The sequence below is a fragment of the Coccomyxa subellipsoidea genome (genome assembly GCF_000258705.1).
Source record: "Coccomyxa subellipsoidea C-169, whole genome shotgun sequence".
Classification (NCBI taxonomy): Eukaryota; Viridiplantae; Chlorophyta; class Trebouxiophyceae; family Coccomyxaceae; genus Coccomyxa; species Coccomyxa subellipsoidea.
The window spans coordinates 602,294-622,491 of NW_005178040.1; the positions used below are offsets into that span (position 1 = coordinate 602,294).

The 20,198-nt window shown below is 54.8% G+C and overlaps 4 protein-coding genes across 4 annotated transcripts; 2 read left to right on the forward strand and 2 right to left on the reverse strand.

The window, feature by feature from the left end:
- Positions 1–361: 361 nt before the first annotated feature.
- Positions 362–6,225, reverse strand: COCSUDRAFT_46359 (hypothetical protein; the record flags this gene model as incomplete). The annotated part of the gene is made up of 11 exons (XM_005650226.1): positions 362–999; positions 1,174–1,447; positions 2,015–2,252; positions 2,456–2,619; positions 2,979–3,173; positions 3,601–3,772; positions 4,229–4,445; positions 4,753–4,945; positions 5,264–5,411; positions 5,653–5,883; positions 6,146–6,225. The coding sequence occupies 11 exons, from the start codon at positions 6,223–6,225 to the stop codon at positions 362–364; spliced, it is 2,550 nt and encodes an 849-aa protein (XP_005650283.1).
- Positions 6,226–7,054: 829 nt separating this feature from the next.
- On the forward strand, positions 7,055–9,592 carry COCSUDRAFT_27403 (hypothetical protein). Its single transcript, XM_005650227.1, has 7 exons — positions 7,055–7,310; positions 7,466–7,624; positions 7,760–7,882; positions 8,029–8,118; positions 8,267–8,900; positions 9,091–9,160; positions 9,391–9,592. Exons 1-5 carry the CDS (start codon positions 7,248–7,250, stop codon positions 8,438–8,440), a joined length of 609 nt encoding a protein of 202 aa, XP_005650284.1. The 5' UTR covers positions 7,055–7,247; the 3' UTR covers positions 8,441–8,900; positions 9,091–9,160; positions 9,391–9,592.
- A 150-nt stretch (positions 9,593–9,742) lies between these two features.
- COCSUDRAFT_64812 (hypothetical protein) lies at positions 9,743–14,444 on the forward strand (the record flags this gene model as incomplete). Its single annotated transcript, XM_005650228.1, has 12 exons — positions 9,743–10,060; positions 10,349–10,436; positions 10,576–10,609; positions 10,729–10,773; positions 10,970–11,137; positions 11,436–11,803; positions 12,104–12,241; positions 12,560–12,706; positions 13,012–13,153; positions 13,371–13,465; positions 13,758–13,907; positions 14,295–14,444. Exons 1-12 carry the CDS (start codon positions 9,924–9,926, stop codon positions 14,442–14,444), a joined length of 1,662 nt encoding a protein of 553 aa, XP_005650285.1. The 5' UTR covers positions 9,743–9,923.
- A 1,894-nt stretch (positions 14,445–16,338) lies between these two features.
- On the reverse strand, positions 16,339–19,485 carry COCSUDRAFT_40022 (hypothetical protein; the record flags this gene model as incomplete). The annotated part of the gene is made up of 4 exons (XM_005650229.1): positions 16,339–16,838; positions 16,969–18,481; positions 18,775–18,987; positions 19,474–19,485. The coding sequence occupies 4 exons, from the start codon at positions 19,483–19,485 to the stop codon at positions 16,339–16,341; spliced, it is 2,238 nt and encodes a 745-aa protein (XP_005650286.1).
- Positions 19,486–20,198: the final 713 nt, after the last annotated feature.

Genomic DNA, 20,198 nt, shown 5'->3' on the forward strand with positions numbered 1-20,198 from the left:
AACTTACATGATTTTACATTGCTAACAGTGCCCGACAATTGATCTGACCACCAACACCACCTCAATCTAGCCTCTACAACCTGGAATTCTCTAGGTTGAGGGCTCAATGACAGAATACAAAGCATATTATCCTGATCCCCAGCACATTCACCAGCGTTCAATTCTATCACTGGAAGGCACCTGCTCTTAATATAGAGTGATACCATGCCTGAGCGGCCTGCAAGGCATTGATAATGCCAGATGTTCTACACGGTGTGAACCTCTTAAGGCCAGGTCCTAAATCTTTGCAAACAGGAGCAGGTCACTCAATGATCGACCCATGACCTTGTGCAACCTTTTCTCTAGAATTCTTGAGGAGCCTTCATACAAGGTCTGGCACAGCACGCCGGCGGATGCCCCTCTTGATGCCGGCCCACAGTATGGGCCGCCGGAACCAGCCGCCGGCAGCCGATGGCGCATCGACCGCCGCGGCCGCCGCATTATTTGCCCACAAACCCTCCTCCATCCCCGCATCCACCCCCGCCTCCGACTCCGTCTGATACCCTGTCTCCCCCGCGTTGCCTCCAAGCTTCTCACCAACACCCTCGTCTGCATCTGTCGACGCACAGCGGAGCTTGCTGCGCGGAGTCTGTAGGGAAGAGCTGCCGGGCATACACTGTGCCGCAGAAGGCAGGCCGCGGCAGCCGTCGCCGGCGCTGCGCAGGTGGCGGGGTTTCTGCCACGCCTCGTCAGCGGTGGAAGGGCCTTCGGCGCCGGAGGTGCTGTCGTACGCGTGGCGGGACGGCCAGCGGCGATGCCTGAACAGGCCCCTCCGCCGGCCCGATGACTCACCCGCAGACTCGTCCGCCGAGCGCCCGGCGCCGTCGGCCTCGGTGTCGGGGTCCAGGCCGGACACGTCAAGAGAGTCTGATTCCTGGCCCCTGTCAGAGAAACCACGACTGGCGCCCAGTGTTTTGCCCAGTACGAAGGCCGAGGAGCTTCGAGGCCCCAGAGAGCCGCCTGCAAGCCAGGGCAGGGTTCAGTTTCAGACACTGCATCTCAAATGGCAATTGGATCTTGACCTCTTACATGATAAGAATATGTGCAGACATGCAGACACTCAACAGTTGAGGATCAGAACACCAATGGACCACCATCTCAATCAAAGAATTCCACACAAAAAGCATGACTCACAGCTGCGTGAAGCAGGGTATTGGCTGCAGCTGCGGGTTAGGGGGCCGCGCTGCAGTTCAGCATCAGTGGTGCAGTCGTCAAATGCGCTGAGATTGGCCGTGGATGCATTGTGCCCCTGCCCCTCAGTCTCTCCCTCGTCGTCTGAGTCATAGCCTGTGAGGCTGGCGCGCTCGAAGGGCGAGGGGCCAAACATGGAGGGGACATCAGCAGCTTCTGCGCAACCGCCATCGGTCTCTCCAAAGGCATTTGGCACCGCCCCTGAAAGCTCCGAATCCTGCAGCAAATATCTGTTTTAAACAGCCAATCCCCAGGAAGAATACACAGACGACGCAAACAGTCTAAATCAACTCCTCGCTCTCCAACATATCATGTACCTCTAAAATTGAAACCTCCCAGGCACAATCATGGCATTGAACCACATTGAAGTCGTGCAACACTTTTGAACATTCAACTGCGACGCGAAGTTCTTGCGAGGCTCTGTCCTGAGAACCAACATCTTGACGTATTCAAGGAAAGACCACGGGTCTCAGGGCAGACTCTCCTTCCAGCTTCACTTGCGCTGCGGAATCCCTCAAGAATCAACTCTATTCGATACCTTGTTTCTACTCAATTGCTTGCTTGAGCCTCTTCTGGATTTGCGAGGGTAGTAAATCAAGCTCTTTTGGGTCTATTCCAACACTTAGGGGAGTATGCCAAAAAAGCCCACTACCACTGCCGCTCAGATGTCCCAACCAACTTCATGCCATCCACGCCATTCAGACCATGCAATTGTATGCCGCGTCTTCGCACTGCACCTGACAACATGTCCTGCAAAGTAAAGACAATGCGTGCCACTGCGCACCTCCGTGGTGTTGAGGCTGTCAGGTACATCCACAGGACCATCCACAGCTGCCAGCGGGGAAGGGGCAACCCCGGTGTCATCCACTAAATCCCCCTGCTCCTCCCACAGATCGAACGCGTCCCCCAGTCGCCACAGGAACGCCGAGTGGCCGCCCTCCGACGTGGCGTCGTCGAAGTCTGCGCTGCGCGCCGGCACATAGCCCGGCAGCCGCCGGATGCGCGCTTCCACCATCGCAGTCCTGCAACAATCCCGATGCTGACATCAGCCTTTGATTGACCAGACATCACTGCAACACGCAGTGACATTGACGGATAGAGAAGCACTCACGCTGGAATTGCACTTGCCTGCAGGGTCTGTCAGCAGAACAAATTTTATGTACAAAAGATGATAGTTTCATCTGGATCCCAGGTATCCAGAGGTATCGACATCTTCGACACGCACCGGTTGAAGATGACGGAGAGGCCCTCGGTGGAGGCGGTGGCGTAGAAGGACTCGAGCAGCGCGCGGCCAACTGTGGCGCCGAACGTCTCGGTCATGCGTTCCATGCGCGGCCACGACTCCATCTCTATGCTCTGCCGCGGGCCGCCGCCCACCGCGTCAAATGCCTGAAGAGGACGCACCCGCCACATCAGCATGACATCACTCGCCCAGGAGACATCACACCATATATAGACCCCCCTGACTCGACCTGGTCAAAAGATGGTAATACAGAGCAGCGCTGGGAGCGGCAGGAAAAGCAGCACTGCTCCCTTGAAGACTCACCGGAAGCGCAGGCAGAACCGCAGCCATTGGTGCTTCAAACGACCAGCAACTGCGAATTCGCCCGAGGATCTGGGAAACCTTGGAGGAAAAGCAGCCTTGGCAATCTTGAAGAGGGACCAATGCTGCCCAAAGACCTCGCAGGGCCCAGTCGGGACTTTCTTACTTAGATATAGTGGTTAGAATGGTACCCTCTGCAGGGAACAGTCTGGGGGAATTCAAGGGGGGGGGAGGTGAGTCGTGCCTGGGCCATATGCCACATGGAGTGCTGCTGCAGGATGTAGCGCAGCGTGGTGCCCAGCCGCGTGGCCACCATGGCCGCCGCACTGTTCAGGCTCCAGTACGCGGACGCCGCCACCGGAGGGACCGCCACCTCCAGCGCACACTCCGACGCCCACGCCTGCACAAACGTCGATAATCCCCATCCAGCATACTATTATAATGTCCTGTGTGTGCCAGAGGCAAGGTAAGCCTGCAGAGGACGCTGCAGGTGAAAGCTGCCACAAGTCCTACCCCTTGATGAACTCGCAAGATCCAAGCAACAAGCAATGGTGGGCACGGTGCCAAGTTTATGTTCCGGCCCCCGTCAGCCAGGGCCAGTGCAAGAAAGCACAGCACAAATAGTCATTAAGAATGTCACACCGTGACCGAGAAACCATCAATTCAACCACCTTGGCTGTCTCTGACAAAAGAAGGAAAGAAAGCCATCCCTTTCACACATGGAATGTCCTAAATGTGGCCTCAAGCAAGGCAGCATGCAGGTTTATGGAGCAGGCTCAGGGACGCGGCAAGCTGAGAGAGCGTGGGAGCGGCAGTGAGATTGTCACCTCCAGCATGCGGCAGATGAGGGCGGAGCGCGAGATGCCGGCGGCGAGGCAGAGCGCGGAGACGCCGGCGCTGGCCGCCAGGCCCCAGTTGAGGACGCGCACGCCCGTGCCCAGCGCGCACCGCAGCACATGCGTCGCGTCCGTGCGGCACTCCAGCCGCGGGAAGTGCACCCTGCGCAGAGGCACGCACATTACTTTAGAATTTGTTTTCATCTAAATCTTCATTGAGGTGAATATTGGCTGAAAAGAGGTGTGACATGCCGGTGGAAGAAACTCTGGCAGCACTGGCAAGCTACTGAACTGCTGCATAAACACACTTTGGGGACGCTTTTAGTGCAGGCCAACAATCCCCAGATGGATCTCAACAGTGGTGCAAATATTTCCATCTGAGAACATGAGGCCATAGTCGAAGAGCAATGAACAAATATAGTGTGCGGTCTGCAGCATTCCTCCACGACAAACACTTTCGATCTAAATCTGAGTGGGTGACATGCAGTGTCAGACAACCGACACATAGATAGCAACCATATTGCACGGCCTGCACGTCTACAACCACCCAACATGCTCCCTGCGTCAGAAAGCTGACACATCGCAAAGCTTTGGAAGGGATGCGGGGGCATGTGCGCACCTGACGATGCGGCCCAGGTGGCGCTGGCACATGTTGATGGGGTTGGGGATGGCCAGGTAATTGGTGATGCGCGCGCGCCAGAACTCCTCGTCGCCCTTCTGCGCGGCCAGCCGGTGGTAGAACGTGGTCAGCCCGGGGCTCTCGAAGGCCGTGCACGTCAGGATGTGGTCGCACAGGATCAGGCACGTCGCCGCCGCAAAGCCCCCCAGCGAGTGCCCTGTGCAATGTACATATCTCATTCTGTCAGGACTCAGGCAAGATCAGATCATGAAGCAGCATGCACCGATGATCAAGAGCTCCATGGGGTCACACAGATTCCAGGTGGCCCGCACAATGCGTCAGACTGCCTTGCACTGAATTTGTGCACGCAATCATGCCCCAACGGAGGTGGAAGCAGTGGAAGCAGATTACCGCAACAGAAAACCTCATCCCCCGCTCACATGCCTTTGCACCAGACACAAGCAGACTGGCGCAAGTCCTATTCCAGCGCCAGAAACCACAATACGATGACAGAGAGTGCGCACCGGTGGTGAAGAAGCCCCACTGCACGTGGGGCTGCTGCAGGGTGAGGCGGCGGATGTGCTTGTGCACGTGCTTGAGCGCGCGCTGCGAGTAGTACAGCTCCGCATCGCGGTCCTTCATCAGCTGGATGTCCGCCTGCACCGTCCCCGCCTTGGTCAGCCGCGTGCCCCGCAGCGCAAACACCGCTGCCGCCACCTGCGCGCCCGCTCAGCGCCACATGTCAGCATGATGACAAATCATTGTCATCTCCCCACGCAGCAAAAACGGATTGTCAGAATAGCCTGGGATTGGGAATTGGAGAGCAGTAAGAAGGACATTTGACGAATGGTGACCTTGCAGCACTCTTGCAGCGCGCCAGCCTGAAGCTACTTTATTCCTTGTTTTTGCAGCATGGGACTCCCGGCGTCAAAACATGTTGGGCCCCCACCCATGTGGTGCATGGGACGTGAATCTATCTTAGGGTGTGCGAAAGAAAGGGAATCGGCGCTGCTGCTGGTGTGAGTGTGCGCGCACCTTGACACCGTCGCCCAAGTCCTGCACGTCAGACGTGAAGGTGCACATGCGCAGGCCCACGCGGCGGTCTTCAAACTGGTCATACACGGTCAGCTCCGGAATGCCCAGCTTCTTCGATGCGCGCGCCAGCCGCTTTTGAGTGTAGTACCTGGCGCAGATACCGTCAATATGTCACCACACATGCCATGCCAATAGCACGCCAAACCAGCCAACAACTGGTGAGCATCAGCACCCTCAAGCTCCCTGCCAATAAAGGGATTGGAAAGTCTTTTTTGAGACTGTTGCATGACATCCCTGCGGTGAGCGGGTGGGTGTGCACATGCAGTACAATGTCAGCAGACAAGCAGGATATAAGGACAAGAGAGTAGATGGACAGAAGGGCGAATCACCTGTTGCTGTAGAGGGAGCAGAGCGCCATCTGAGCATCGGTGGGCTTGACCGCCTCAACAAGGTCATCCCTGCTGAGGTACTGAGGGCCCACAGGCAGCTGCTGCTTCAGGTGCTTTGCCGTCTGTTCCGCCTCTGCCTCCTTCGCAGCCTCAGACCGCGGTGGCGCTTGCGGCAGGTCCGGCAAGGTCGGCTGCATGGCGTACCCCGCCCTGCTGCGCGCCCTTTTCAGCCTGCACGGAACCCAGCATGCACTGACAGACTGCAACGGTCGCACTGCTTACAGTGGAGCTGGCAATAAACAGGGCAGGCTGCCAGCTCGCAAAACGGCCTCAATCGTGCTTCACACCGCTGCTTTGCAGGGAGTGGAGTGGCATACAGTGGCAGGTCACGTATCAAGAAACGATCTCTTTTGAAAGCCGCTAAGGAGTTTGGGGTGCAGACAAGAGCACATAATGGGTATGCAAAATCATTATTGCTGCCCCCTTGGCGCACCTGAGGTGTTGCCACCACCGGCGCGTCATGTACCGCGCAACAACGAATGCTATGCCCAGGAATAAGTAGATGAACCTCATGCATGCCGCGTGTGAAAGCGTCAGTTGTTCAACTTTCGGTCAACTTCCTGATCACAGCATGCTCTGCTACACACCCGACCCTGCGCTGCCCTGGGGAATGCCAGACCAGCAGCGGGTAAAGGCTTGGTTGGCAATCAAACCAAGATCCTCAGGCTCCTAGCTTTCTCTCAGCCTAGGAATGGATCGATAACCTGCAGACAGAGCAGCAAATGTGCTGAGCCCATGCACCTCCCCTCTCTTCTTACTAAAGAGTCCAAGGACAGGCTCTTGCACATGCAAGGCTGTCAACGTGTGGAGATGTGCTGTGAGTTCGGTGCTCATATGAAAGCACGACAACTTGAAACGATCCCGTAGATCAGATGTGCGGGGTGCCACAGAACCAGCGATCTACGCAGGTCACTGTCATAAGAAGCGCTGACTTGCTTACCTTGGCCTTGAGAGACCTTGGTACTTCCTCGTCAAACTTGATTGTTCCCTTGAGCAATGTATGACTGACTCTTGTACGCTCTTGCAGGGTTGCTGTGTGCAAATCTCTCGTTCCTTGTCAGCAGGCCTTACAGAAGTCCAGAAGGCAGCGCGTCTCAGAGACTTTACTAAAATGGTCAATCTTACAAAGTTCTGATCGATGTTCAAAATGCAAAAACTATGGAACAACGTTATGGTGGAGTCTTACACACCCAAGTTATAGGCATTTGTAACAGATGCGTCGGGTGCCCATGAAACTTCCGAGCTGGCTTTGGGCAGGCTCTAATCTATTAACTCCCATGTTGACTCTGCGAAACTCTGGAGGGAAATCTCAAGCGCACTAATTCATCTTCAATATCAATCCTATCCCACCATGTTGCATTGATCCGTAGGGTACTGTCTTGTGGGTGGGGCGATTTTTTGTTTGTAGGCCATCTCGACACTGATCTATTACCTTGAAGATTTTCTGTCCGTTGAATTGAGCCTTGGCTGATCAGCCAGGAAGTCTTTTGCCTTTGCAATAAAGAACTACTTATCAGCGTTCCCACTTGACAAACATGATCCGTTTAGTCGTGCTGCTTGCACTATGCGCAATTGCAACAATAGCAGAAGATGTCCCGGTGAGCAGCTGAAGTACTTTGATCAGATCTTTGTCTACGTTGCAGTCATATTCTTGTTGATTTGGGTGGGAAACCCGAGTGGGCTTCTTCCATAGAGCAGTCTGATCAAGTGATGAGTGTCGCTATTGTGACTGAAATTCTCCAAACTGCGCTAGGTCACCTGTGGAAGCGTAATCAAGCTCAAGCATGCCGCTACTGGCTTCGACCTGCACTCGCACGAGATCTCATATGGCTCAGGCAGCGGGCAGCAGTCAGTCACTGGCTTCCAGGACACCTCTGATGCTAACAGCCTATGGGTTGTCACTGGAGCCCAGGTGCGGGCCTTTCTGACCCTCAATGTTCTAGATCTGGGCACTTTTAATTCTTGATGTGAGAGTGGTGATGCAAGTAGAACTATGTCGTTGAGCGTTGACAGGGAGAGCCTTCAAGATATCCCGCTGCATGTGCAGGAGGCAGAATGTGTGCAAGGGACGCCCATTAAGAGCGGCACCGCTGTGAGGCTGCAGCATGTAGCCACCAGAAGATGGCTGCACAGCCACCACTTCCCCTCGCCACTGTCACAGAATTTGGAGGTGCCCGTCAGCCTGCTCACCTGATTTCTTTTCCTGCATTTGCCGCTGAAGTGCAACTTATCGACGAGGAAGCTCAGTAAGAAGTACTGTGCTGAGTTCGGCCGCATAAAATGCTGATGGCCAATGCATTGCAATAATGCTCGCAGGTGAGCGCCTTTGGAAATGACAAGGAGTCTGACCATTTGGACAACTGGGAAGTGCAGTTCTCTGGCTCGCAATGGCTGCAAGACCAGAAGGTAATGTTAAGATCATGCTGTTATCTGTGGTCCTCTTATCAGATGCTTTACTCTGTCAACAGGCATGCTCAAGGTTGACTAGCAATTGGAATGATTATGACAAGGCTGCAACATCTGCGCATCCAGATGTTCTGGTGCTGTGGTGCAGGTGAAGCTCAAGCACAAGGAGACAGGCGGCTTCCTGTCCAGCAGTGCTGACAAGAGGTATGGGCGGCCAATCGGGGGCCAACTGGAGATCTGCGGGAAGAAGAAGGCAGGCAGAACCGAGGAGTGGATGGCTACAGAAGGGATCTTCTTCCCGGAAAGATCTGATGTTGAATGACGTCTGCTAGATTGTGATTTATTCTACCGGATAAAGTTTCCAATCGATGGATTGGGCTTTTAGCATTTCTGGCCCAACCAGGATGGCACCAATCGTACAAGTGTGATTGCTCTGTAATTTCACCAATGCTCTCCGGTAAGGATTAGAAAAGGCCCAAACATACTGTAATCAATAGAAGGAACCGAAAGATCAAGCAATGATGATGTCACATCATTTATGCGCCTTCAGGGGAATATGCACTTATCTCCCCAATCTCTCGCTCGCCAATTCCTGACAGTAAGTCCCCGCCATGACTGCAGAACGGATCAAACAAATCCGGTTGTCATCGCTGAACCACCATCTGGCAATCATTGCAACGGTGGAACAGCAGCACCCTTCAACTTGTTCTTTTCTGCTCGCATTTTGACCATCTCATCCACTTCTGCAGCTGTCTTATCTGTGTATTCCACTAGCTTGGTGCCTGCACCAGGGTCTCGGACATTAGAAATTTGCTTGTGCAAGAAGTGCACATGACTAGGCCCTACCAATGCCCCGCCCTACCGCAGACACGAAAATACACCAGATCACAATTATTCGTGTGTCAGGATGTCAGTCTGCCTGAGATCCGACATGGTCACAGGTAAAGGACAAAGACACCGAAGGAGCTGCACCTGTATATGCACCAATGCCTGCATACAGCACGTGCTCCCATGGCGACTGCCACACAGGTAATTTCCTCACCTGTACATGCACACATACCTTGCTTAAGCAAACACAGACGAGGAGGCTGTCTGCTTGACAAGAACGCTGGAAACTGCCCTAGAGGTATTTCTCTGTATCTGCTGCAGGCGAGACAGGGCATCATGACTTGCAAAATGCTACATTCTGGATCGTGATACTCCTTCTCGACCTGCACGCAGACGTCATTGCAATCTTCTTAAGAGAGAATCTCGGAGTGCAAGATCACTCACTGCATTGCTGTAGAATTGCACGCCCACTCCAACGATGGCTCCGAACACCGCCCCGGACACCATGGCGAAGTTCTCTGAAAATACTGCCTACCGTGCTACCTTCTGCCCCGTCAGGCTAGCGTTTAGCAAAAACCTTCCAGGTGCACAGGCTCTGTCCTACTGACGTACACGACTATGGACCGCTATGAACTGTCTATATTGTGCTGTCTCAACTCCAAAGTGTTTAAATATCGATGAGACAATTCTGCTGAAGGCCAACAGTGTGCCAGTTGGCCATGCAACTCACAATCAAGGATCAGTCATGACCATGTGCGCCAATTGGGGCTGACCTCAGCAGCCTTGAGGCGAAACGCGCGCATCCTCGCAACTTCGAGCCTGTTTCCACGAATTATAGAAAGCCAGTCGAATGAATGGGGAAGTGCACTCCCGTACCGAAGTGTGATTCTACGTAGTTTCCTCTAGGGCAACTGATTTGTACCCCAGAGAGTGACAGAGGGCTACCTCCGCTCCTAGCTCGCTTTGCCAATCTCAAGATGGTATCGATGGGAATGTCTCGATGTCAATCTGACAGATGGGCTTGGATCGCGGTACTGAACGTTGCTACACTCTCCCTCGGCTGTTATTGGGCTCTGGGTCTGCGTCTGACAAGGACAGAAAGACTTCTCCTTGAGTGAGTCACCTGGATCCCCTCTGTTAAATATGTGTTCCCTGTGTGACTGATAGGGCGATCAGTGCAGAAGGATGGCCAACGCATGAGTGGTCTTCGCCAGCCTCTGTTGTGTGACATCAGCTCACATGGCACCCTGAATTCCGCACCGTCTTGGGCAATTCTAAGGATGCCAATTGGGATCTTTTGCTAATGATCAGAACTCAGAGAGGATTGGTAGGGTTCAGCCAACACCTTCATTTTTGGCCATGACAAATATTCTGACCAGTGGAAGGTCTTCACGCTTTGCAGGATTTCGGATGACACAAAGAGGGACCTGCAGCTCACTTTCCTAGAGGATCCTGCTCGCAACATTCCTGCCTTGGTACTGGCAGTTGTGGTGAGGGCTCGCTACCGCCCAGCTTCCTGCCCTGAGCTGCCTCCCGTGACCTCGGGGTATAATGCAATTCCTGCTTCTGAGTGTCCATTTCTCGCAGTGCATGCAAGATTGCTGATATCTGCCTCCATCTTTGTTCCAGGTTGGCGGAATCGCCACAGCTGCTGGGGTGGGAGGTGGGTTTTGCAGCTTTTGCTCGGGAATGACAATATACTGCAGATGCACATGCGCAAAGGATGGAAGCTTAACATAACCACCCGCGTGTGCTGCGCTTATTTTCTCTGCTTGATTGCAGGCGGAGCCTTCTTTGTGCCCCTGTTCAACATCCTCCTGCAATTCAGTGCGTCCCCTGCCCCAGCATGACTCGCATCAAAACTCAAATCTCCTCACTCTTGCTGGCTGCATGCGCCTCCGATCGCAAGAGTGGGGACGCAGGCACACATGCATTTCTGCATAGTCGCTTAGTGTGCTATAAACGGACCCTTATTGCACTGCTCCCTCACAGCCACAACACTGTTGGAACATTGTGTATGCAGGTGTGAAGGGAGCCGCAGCGCTTTCACAGGCGGTGATTGCGGGAGGGGCACTGGCAGGCGTGGGGGTGACGCTGCACAAGAAGCACCCCTACGACCCCAGCAAGCCGCTCATTGATTTTGACCTGGCGCTCATGCTGCTGCCAGTCATCCTCCTGGGAGTCTCAGTCGGTGCGCTGCTGTGCTGATGAAACCTGGAACCCCTCATTTCTCTTTAAATTCAAACTCAGATATTTGGTTTTATGATGCCTTGCCTACTCTTTAGATGTTGCCCATGCCTGAGGAAGCATGCACAGGATTGCACGGCACAATTTAATCGACTTTTGCTACTTACCATGCTTGTGTTTGACGTGTCCATTGCTGTTGGTGGCTATTCGCATGAGTCGCCATTCCCGCAAGGGGTTGTCATCCACTTGCTGGGTGGAGGAGAGGCACTGCTGACGGAAGCATGCTGTTGACCCTGTCGCAGGTGTGCTGGCCAACCAGCTGTTCCCCAATTGGCTGATCACGGTGCTGTTGCTGCTGCTGCTCATCTTCCTGACGCACATGACCGTCAAGAAGGCGCTCAGCCTGCACCGCGCCGAGGTCCTGTACAAGGCCGAGCAGGCCGCCGACACCTGCAGCAGCGCGCGTGCCAAAGCCGACAGCTCCGAGGGCCACGCGTCCGCGAGTAGCGCACAGCAGCAGGGGGACGCCGCTGCGCGCGCGGCGGTCTTCTGTGAAGCCGGCTCCAGCAGTGACGGCGCACTGGAGGGCGGCGCCGGGGACGGCCGGGGCAAGGCGGCCGCGGGCACGCAGCTCAGCCACGCCTGCGCCAGCCTGGAAGTGGAGCAGCCGGTGAGCCTTCTTCTGTGGGCTGTGCACAAGATGCTGCAGAGCCAGTTGGCAATGTGGAACTCTCTTCACCCTGGATCCTGCATGCTGGCAACAGCGCGGAAGCATCCCGAGCATGCTGCACTGCTGTATACAATGTGCTTGCAATTTCTTTTGCTGTACACTTTAGGCGGCGCTCAAATGCAGAAGTTTGCGCATCGAAGGCTCTCACTCCCTGCGCCATGGCTTGCTCAAGCCTCAATTTCGATTGTGAATTGCCCACCTGTGTCGGGTGGCTAACTGATAAGTTCATCATGCTGGCAGGTGGTCAGTGGTGCTCGCGCCCGCACCCAGATCGTGTCCACGGAGGTGGGGCACATGAGCGGTGACGAGGGAGAGCACGATGAGGATCGACAGCAGGAGCACCGTTCTGTGCGGAGCCAGCCGGCCACCTGGCTCCAGGTCTGTCAACTCAGTACCCCTCCATGAGTGAAAACACCTCAAACTGTGGTGACATGATCCCATTTTGGCAGAAACACCTTGAACGATACAGTATGTTTTGCATCTGGGCTTGTGCAGCTGCTGAAGAGGCATTTTGGAGGCCATTCCCCTCTATTTCCAGTTTGAATGCGCGAGTGCCAAGCCAAAGCATTACCATGTTTTTCAAAGATGCCATTCGAGCTCACACGACTGCCCCCGCCGCCTGTGTTATTGCATGGTCCCATAAGTCAGTGGGCACATCACCTCAGTCTTGTGTGCTGATCAAGTGGGTGCGCGCAGGTGGTGGTGCTGCTGGGCTGCTGGGGCATCTTTGTGACGTTCCAGCTGCTGCTCAGCCGCTGGCCGCACTGCAGCGGCCCGTACTGGGCCATCTTCGCCGTCCAGGCCGGCCTCTGCCTCATCGCCGAAGTCGCCTTCCTGCGCCTGGTGCGGCCCACCCTCCTGCTTCCTCGCTACTGTAAATCATAGAGAATTCTTGCAAGACTTATGTTGTTGACACTTCCTAGGACGCTCTATGGTACTGAGCATGTCAGCATATGATGGTGAGCTTTCAGAGAGCACATGGCGTAAGTGAGCTTGCTGGCACCCATGACTTTCCTGCCCTTTGCGTGCTGCCGCCGTCAATGAAGACCGCTCAAGCTTCTCCCTCCAGGGCAGAGCTCCATGTGCTGATAAGTGTGCTGCCCATTTTGTGCAAAGATGTTTGATGCATAAGCTCTGTGCCACGGCAGGTGAGTGCCCGCAAGCAGCGCAGCCAGGAGAGTCGGCTGGAGCAGCCGATGCTGGCGAGCGTGTACAAGGAGGCGCCCGCCTGGACGCTGCCGCGCCTCATCCGATCCGCCATCATCACCCTCCTTGCCGGCTTCATCGCAGGTGCCGCCCTGGCGCCTGCTGCATGTCTCTGAACATCCAACTGTGGTGAAAGTGCAGCCTTATTTGCAAATACTCTGGCAATCATCTACAGGCCCCATGCATGCCGTCCAGAAGGGGTCGCGGTGTGCCTGGTGCAGCCTTGTTCCTGGCTTCTGCTTAGGGGAATGCCCCCATGGCTCTTTACTGCATTTTGGATATGCTCTTGTGGCGCGCGCAGGCCTGCTGGGTATCGGCGGCGGCATGATCGTGAATCCGCTGCTGCTGGAGTTTGGCACACACCCGCACGTGGCCGCAGCCACCTCCACCCTCATGGTGCGACCCACATTTTCCTACGGACCATTGTCTCGTGCGAATTGCAGTGACTGGCGCTTGGTGTGGTGCTCGTTGCCATTGCGCCCGTGTGGCCACATGCTGCTAGACCTTTCAGAGCAGACTCTGTTGCTGTGGGGATGACGAGCACTCATGCAAAATACAGTGGCCACATTCACTTGAAACACTTGTGCCTGTGTCAATATCTCTCATAGGCCCAAGGACGGTGAGGACGCGGGGTTTGAGCCCGAGGGTGATGGACACTTTTGTTTTGTGAGATGGCTGGGATGTGCAGGTACTGTTCTCGTCCTCGTCAGCAGCGCTGTCGTTCGGCTTCTCGCACCTGCTGAACGCGCAGTTTGCGCTGGTGTTTGGGCTGTGCTGCATGGCCGCGTCCCTCATCGGCGTACTGATCGTCTCGCGCATCGTCGAACGCTCCGGCAACGTGCGCACACCTGATATCCACCTTACTCGATTCATGCTCACAGGGATTCACTGTTGTGCATTTTGGTCTTACAGCTGCACGGATACCAAGGGACCACTGTTAATGTGTGTGGAGTGCCAGAAGGGTACTGTAGATGCACTGCTGCCCATAGAGCTGCTCTTCAAGTGTCAATGTGGTAAGATCTCGTTTCTTTCTTGATGACTTGAAGCAACTATACGCCTCCGTGCCAACACAGCGGGAGGGGTTCTCAGTACTTTGCATGCAGAGGCCCATTGCTGCAATCCTCTTTTGGCCATGCAAACCCTTCCCCTAGCTTGCCGCTTGCGGTGTTCCCTTGAAAGGCAAATCGCTGCGCAGTGACCATGCATTTTGTGAACCTTGCTGCAGGCCTCCATCATAGTGTTCCTGCTGGCGCTGGTGATCGCGACGGGTGCAACGCTGACAGCGGCTTTTGGCGGCCGCTTTGCAGTGCAGGATCTGATCCACCACCGCAGCATCGGCTTCAGCAGCCTGTGCGCTGGCTCATCCTCCAGTTGAAGAGTGCTGCAGACAAACAAAGAGCCACACAATCTTGGGAGTAATACCCGTACTTCAGTTGATACAATCCCGAAGTATCCACCCTTGCTGCATGTGCTTAGGCAGGCTGTTAGTCGTCTATCCTAGTATCTGACCCTTTCTTCATTGTGCAAAAATCTTTTCTCCGACTCCAGGTCTGAGAGATGATTCTGCCAGCCATCAATGGCCCCGAGGATTTTGGACTGTGCTTAAGCGCTGCTACTTTTGCCTTCCTCGAGCTTGACGGCTTGACAGACTGACCAGTCCTTAGGGACTTGGCATCCTGTGGCTGTCCAGAGAGATGCAAGGCTGCGAATGGCTGCCAAAACCTTGTTGTGGGCCTGACTTTTCTCTCTTCTCACGGCTGAGTTTACTGTCCTATCATGCATGGAAGACGTGCATTGATTGCGAGACAGCCACTCTCCGTTGTGGCATGTGTTGATGTCCAATAAGGCACGGCGCTGTTGCCATTGCGCCTTGTGCGCTATCACTACGCAGCCTTCATGGCAGTGTTCTTGGATGGAAGTTGTGGGACTTCTTGACAGATCTGCTGCTGCTTGTCAGCAGCAGACGCATGGTAATCGAACCGGTATAGCTGGGTGTATTCTTTGGGACAGAGTTGGAGAGAAGCGCAGGTGTGCTGCGGATGGCGCCTAGAAATTGTGTCTTGTCTATTGAAGTCCAACATGCTATGTTTGACAAGGCTGCAATACTAGTGCAGCTGTCTTGCAAATTGTAGAATGAGCACATTGATGATTCACAGCGTTGTAGACGCTACCCAAGGAAGAACAAGAGCAATTGATTGTCTGCTAGAACCCAGCAGCTGGGCGAAGCTGCATGTGATGGCAGGACCATGTTGGTAAGATATGGCTGTCTGGTATCATTTCGTGTGTTGTCCCCTGTGGTATTGCATGTGTGCTGCAGAGCAATCACCTATTTCTTGTGAAAATTCCAGGTGAAATGCCAGGTGAAAAGCTGCGGCACTTACGTCTTCTTGTAGATAGCATGCTGCTATTTTTGGACTGGCGTGACTAATCCTGAAATGATAGTGGTGATTGTTAGTTGTTTAAATTGGTTCCTGAACACACAGGCTGCTTGTTATCACTGCAATCGTTCAGCCGTTGTAAAAGAGATGACTGGACAATAAGCTTTGAAGACTCTCTTCTAGTAACGGGAACAAGACATGTCCCAGTTGAAACATGGATGCTTAATTATTTAACACATCTTGTGTGGCAACAGCTGTAGCAGAACGTCCCCTTCAATGAGCATGAGCCCTTGTCGTAATCGAAGTCGAATTCCTTCTATATACTATAGAAAAGCTGCCCCCCTGGAGCACAGATATAGGAGACAATGCTGCAATGGGCTCATCTTTCAGAAGTGAGTGTAAGGATGACCTCAGGATACAGTAGCAAGCAATGATAGGCCTTTGGCACCAATACAACCCCAATCAACAAACTGCAGAAGATTCAACTGAACTTATTCACCACGGATGTGCTGCAACATAACAGTGATCAACTCATAACGAAGTGTCCCCAGTAGATCATATACAGTGTTCCTAGTCATACGTGCATTGAGTTCCCAGTTAGTGCGAAAGCCCCCAGAGACCACCTGGATGTGAATTCAAACATCCGGCTCTGCATCTTTCAACACCCCGATTCCAGACCCATCGCAATCCCTATGCGTTGGGAATGCGTAATACAGCAGACAAGAAGGACAAAATATCCCAAAAAAGCAGCTGCTTCTGTCATGTGTCGCATTCATACTTTTTCAAAATATGGGGGAAATTATTCGCTGCCAGCAGGGTGTTCATTGCTGGCGACTCCTGCAACACTTTGCTGTGCGCATTGTGACAGCGAGTATAAATGTCACAGAAAGGTCAAGACATCAGCGAGGGGTCTGCGTAAGCATATTCAGCCAGGCCACGGTCACCCTGGACATCTTTTTCATCAATCTTATTGTTGATGCTGTTGGCGCTGACGCCAGCAGCTTCCGCCTTCTGAGGCAGCTGCTGGACGGGTACGGCCATGTCAGACATTAGAGAGGGGTCCGTGCCTGCCGCCACCTCTGCAGCCGCCGCCATGCCCGGCACAATGATCGCCTCTGAAGAGGTGGCCTCATCCTTGATTAAGACGTTTGGGACTGCAGCAGAGGCAGCACCCCTGCCAGAGGCATATGCGAGGGGCCGAGGAGAATCTGCGCGATCTGGTTGTGCGGTGATGGCATCGTCTGGCGCATCGGCATGCGCGCGCACGACCGCCTCGGCCGCTACCTGCAGCCGCCCGAGCGCAGCTGCCGGGAAATTCCCGGCGGCGCCTGCTGCAGCTTCTCTGCTGGCTGTGTCGAGCTCTTCCTCTGCTAAATCAATAACAGACACACCTGCACCATATTAAGAGCTTTAGCACATGCGTCCACACGTATCATGCAATTGTCCTCATTTCGACAAACACTTGCAAGGTTGGAAAGCCTCCCTAGCGATCTAAACGGAGAAAAAGATGAAGGAGCTCACCGGGCACAAGGTGCTCACTGTCAGCGGTAGAAAGCTGGCCCGCAAAGTGCCTGCTGAGGGCAGCGACTGCACTTCTGACAGCGCCGCTGATGTCATCAAGCACCCTGCTGATCACGCCCCTCCGCTGCACTTCTAGCGGAGGCCCTGACTGCGGAGGCACAGCCATGGTCGCGGCTGACACTCCATCACCCCCCGCTCTCAGAACGTCCGTGTCCCATGCACTTTCAGTGTCTGCAGGGCCGTAGCGCCGGTTACTCCAGAGTGGGTCAAGGTCGGGTGCCGCGTAGCTGCCGGCCTGCAGCACGGCGGAGACGGCCCGGTCTAGAGCGGCGTCCTTGCTGATGCCGGTGTTGGCCGCCAGCTCGCGCGCCGCAGCCGCCACAGCGTCCCGACTGACCACCGCCGTGCGCGGCTCCTCTGACACTGACGTCAGCACCGCCTCGCTGGCGCCCTCCTGCGCTGGCGTCGCCGCCGCCGCCTGATTAGTCATCGTGTCCCGATCAGGCGATGCGCGAAGCATGGCGGCGGTCAGGCTGGACCACGCGTCACCGAGCGGCTGCGGGTCCGTCAGCTTCACGGCAGCTGCGCCGTGCATGTCCTGCTGTGTTCTTTCTGAGACTTGGCTTGCGTCAAGTGCCGGCTTGAGCATGCTGGCTGTGAGCCCTGTCCATGCTTTTCCAAGCGGCTGGGCCTCTGATAGCTTCACCACGCCCTGCTCAGCCGGCTGCAAGGCTGACTCGTGCTCGACTGAGAGTGACTCACCGCCTTGCGGCTCAGCCAAGCCCAGGAGCGTGTTCATGAGCGTAGCTTCCCTTGGGTCCTCTTCCTGACTGCTGGTTTGTTCTGCGGCCTGGGCGTTTTTTGTTGTATCTTGCGCTGCTGTGAGCTGCTGCTGTTGCTCAGGGTCCATCCTGCTGGGGGCATTCCCGTGCTCCTTGATCCAGACCTCCTCCTCTGTTTCCCACTTCGGCATTTGCTCCCACCACCTCATCCTTATCATTTGGTCCCTCACAGATTCACCGTCTGTTGCTGGCTCATCGCTGGTTTCTCCTGGACTGCCCATCAGCCCGCTGGGCATGAAGGCCTGCAGGAGGCTGCGTAGGAAATGCTGCAGGCAGCCCTTCACAGGCGGCACTGCTGGCCACTGCAGCCAGAACACACTCTGGGCAGGTTCCTGCTGCGAGGAAGCTGCGCGCTGCAGGGAAGCTGTGTCAAAGTCATTGAAGTTAACCAGCGCCGGCTGCTCGCTGCTGACGGCTTGCGCCAGCTGCAGCGGGAGGGCTGCTTGCAAGTCCTGCCGGAGTGCAGCTGCTGTCAGATATATGCTCCGTTCCTGGTCGGCCTGAGATGCTGCATCTGCTGTGGGGTCTATGTGCGCCATGCCAGGCACCAGCCGTGCCAGGAAGTTCAGGGGATCAGGCAGCAGAGACCGCTGCTGCTGCAGGGTGGCGCCACGAGCGCTGGCGCTGATGCCCTCCTCCTCACAGAAGCCGTTCTCTGTCAGCATGTAGCCCTGCATCACAAATATCGGTGTCAGGTCTCCCTTCTACAGACCTTTTTGTGTTGGACCTACTGCGCATGGCCTTATCCCAACAATCTGTGCCTGCCCACCACGGCACTTTATCTGCAGTATAGGCAGTGAATCAGCCAGAACCCTCTGACAGCTTGATGGCTCTCTAAGTTAAATCCAACCATCCGGATGGCGGCAAAATATTTTTTCAATTAAAATGATATCTTTCAGGTCAGCAGGAATGCTGGTGCAATTATGCGCAGGAAGGCCGGTCTTAGACCGGCAGGTGCGCGCACCTGCGAGCAGGCGTTGCAGCGGCCGCCATCAGATCGTGAATCGGCGCTACCGACATTGTCACAGTCGGTGCAGTGTGGCGGGCAGCGCACAGTGCACGCGAGCGGCGGCTCGGAGGAGGATATGCCAAAACCGGCCGGGCACGCGGAGCAGCCAAAGCCGTCCGTGCAGGCGCCCTCCGCGCAGTTCAGCTCGGCGCAGCTCCGGCAGATCAGCTGCACAGCACAAATAAACACAATATATTGGGAAGGGCATCTCAAGCCGGGTAGCTAGGTACGTCGTAGAGGTGTGCATCACCCCATCCATCTATCTGGCATAGCAGCATGGATGTGACTCCAGCTTGGTGTGCTGTACTCCTCGGTGGTGCATCCTTCGCGTTTTCTTTTGTGATTCATGTTCTTGTGGGGAAGTCATCCCCATGGCAATTGCCCGGGCGCAAAGCATAAATAATGAGATGCTGTCTTCAGCCTTTCCAGAGCACTGACAGTCCTTTGCTGCACAACACTTCAGTATATCAGCATGGCTACTGCATTGCCATCTTGGGCGCAGTGCACCTGTTGCACATGTGCAGTTGCAGTTGCTCTGTGTGGGGACACTAGGAAGTCTTGCGTGCCTGGTTCGGCGATGCTGCGTCCATGATAAGCACCGCACCGTCCAAGCACTGTGTGCATTGTCCTGTGGCTGCATTGCAGCTTGCGCACCGCGGTCCACATGAGATGCCCGCATCATTTGTTTTGATGACACCTTCGACAAGACCTGGGCACCGCGACAAGACATCCTTGACACCAACCCGTTGTCATGTTATGGCCAGTGTCATTGATTCCATGTCTCTCTGATCTTGAGAAATGGAGGGGTGCTGAAGCTTGAATGGATAATATCTTCAACAATCTGGGTTGCAAAACTCCAGGTTGCATTTTAGGGGCTTTCTCCACTAAGATTTGGACCCCATCAGCAGCTCTATGATGGGAATACCTAGCATAAGGGGTTGGAAAATGGCCAGCTAAACCTAGACTCATACTCAGCAAAATCGTTTTACCGGTGGTCTCTTGCATCATCATCCTGTAGAGCTGGCCATTTGCAAGTGCCAGCCCAGAACCGAGGTATTGTCCAAGGTCCTCTCCACCCGGCCGGCTTTCTCCGGCGTCAAGATTGTTCTCAACGGACATGCCGAGCTTGATAACTTGCGCTGACAAAGGGGTCGAGAGAGCATCCTGGCTGCGAACTGAGGGGCCGGCCGAAGCTGACGCAACACATATGACGATGACCAACAGAAAGGCCTGAGCCGTGCCTGCCATCGCAAAAAAGCACGGTGCTTTACCTTGTGCTAGCTAAACATGCCTCTGCTGTTAAGGGCAGCTGTGCGATCGCAAGCTCTGGCAACTGCGAGATCTTGCAGGAACTGTCCAAGGCATTTGAACTTTCGCTC

What these genes read in the sequence shown, in the direction of transcription:
- COCSUDRAFT_27403 (XM_005650227.1), top strand. Translation starts at nt 7,248, where the DNA reads ATGATCCGTTTAGTCGTGCTGCTTGCACTATGCGCAATTGCAACAATA. An exon ending in GGGTTGTCACTGGAGCCCAG is followed by an intron (nt 7,625 to 7,759) that starts GTGCGGGCCTTT and finishes CTGCATGTGCAG; the next exon opens with GAGGCAGAATGTGTGCAAGG. An exon ending in AATGGCTGCAAGACCAGAAG is followed by an intron (nt 8,119 to 8,266) that starts GTAATGTTAAGA and finishes GCTGTGGTGCAG; the next exon opens with GTGAAGCTCAAGCACAAGGA.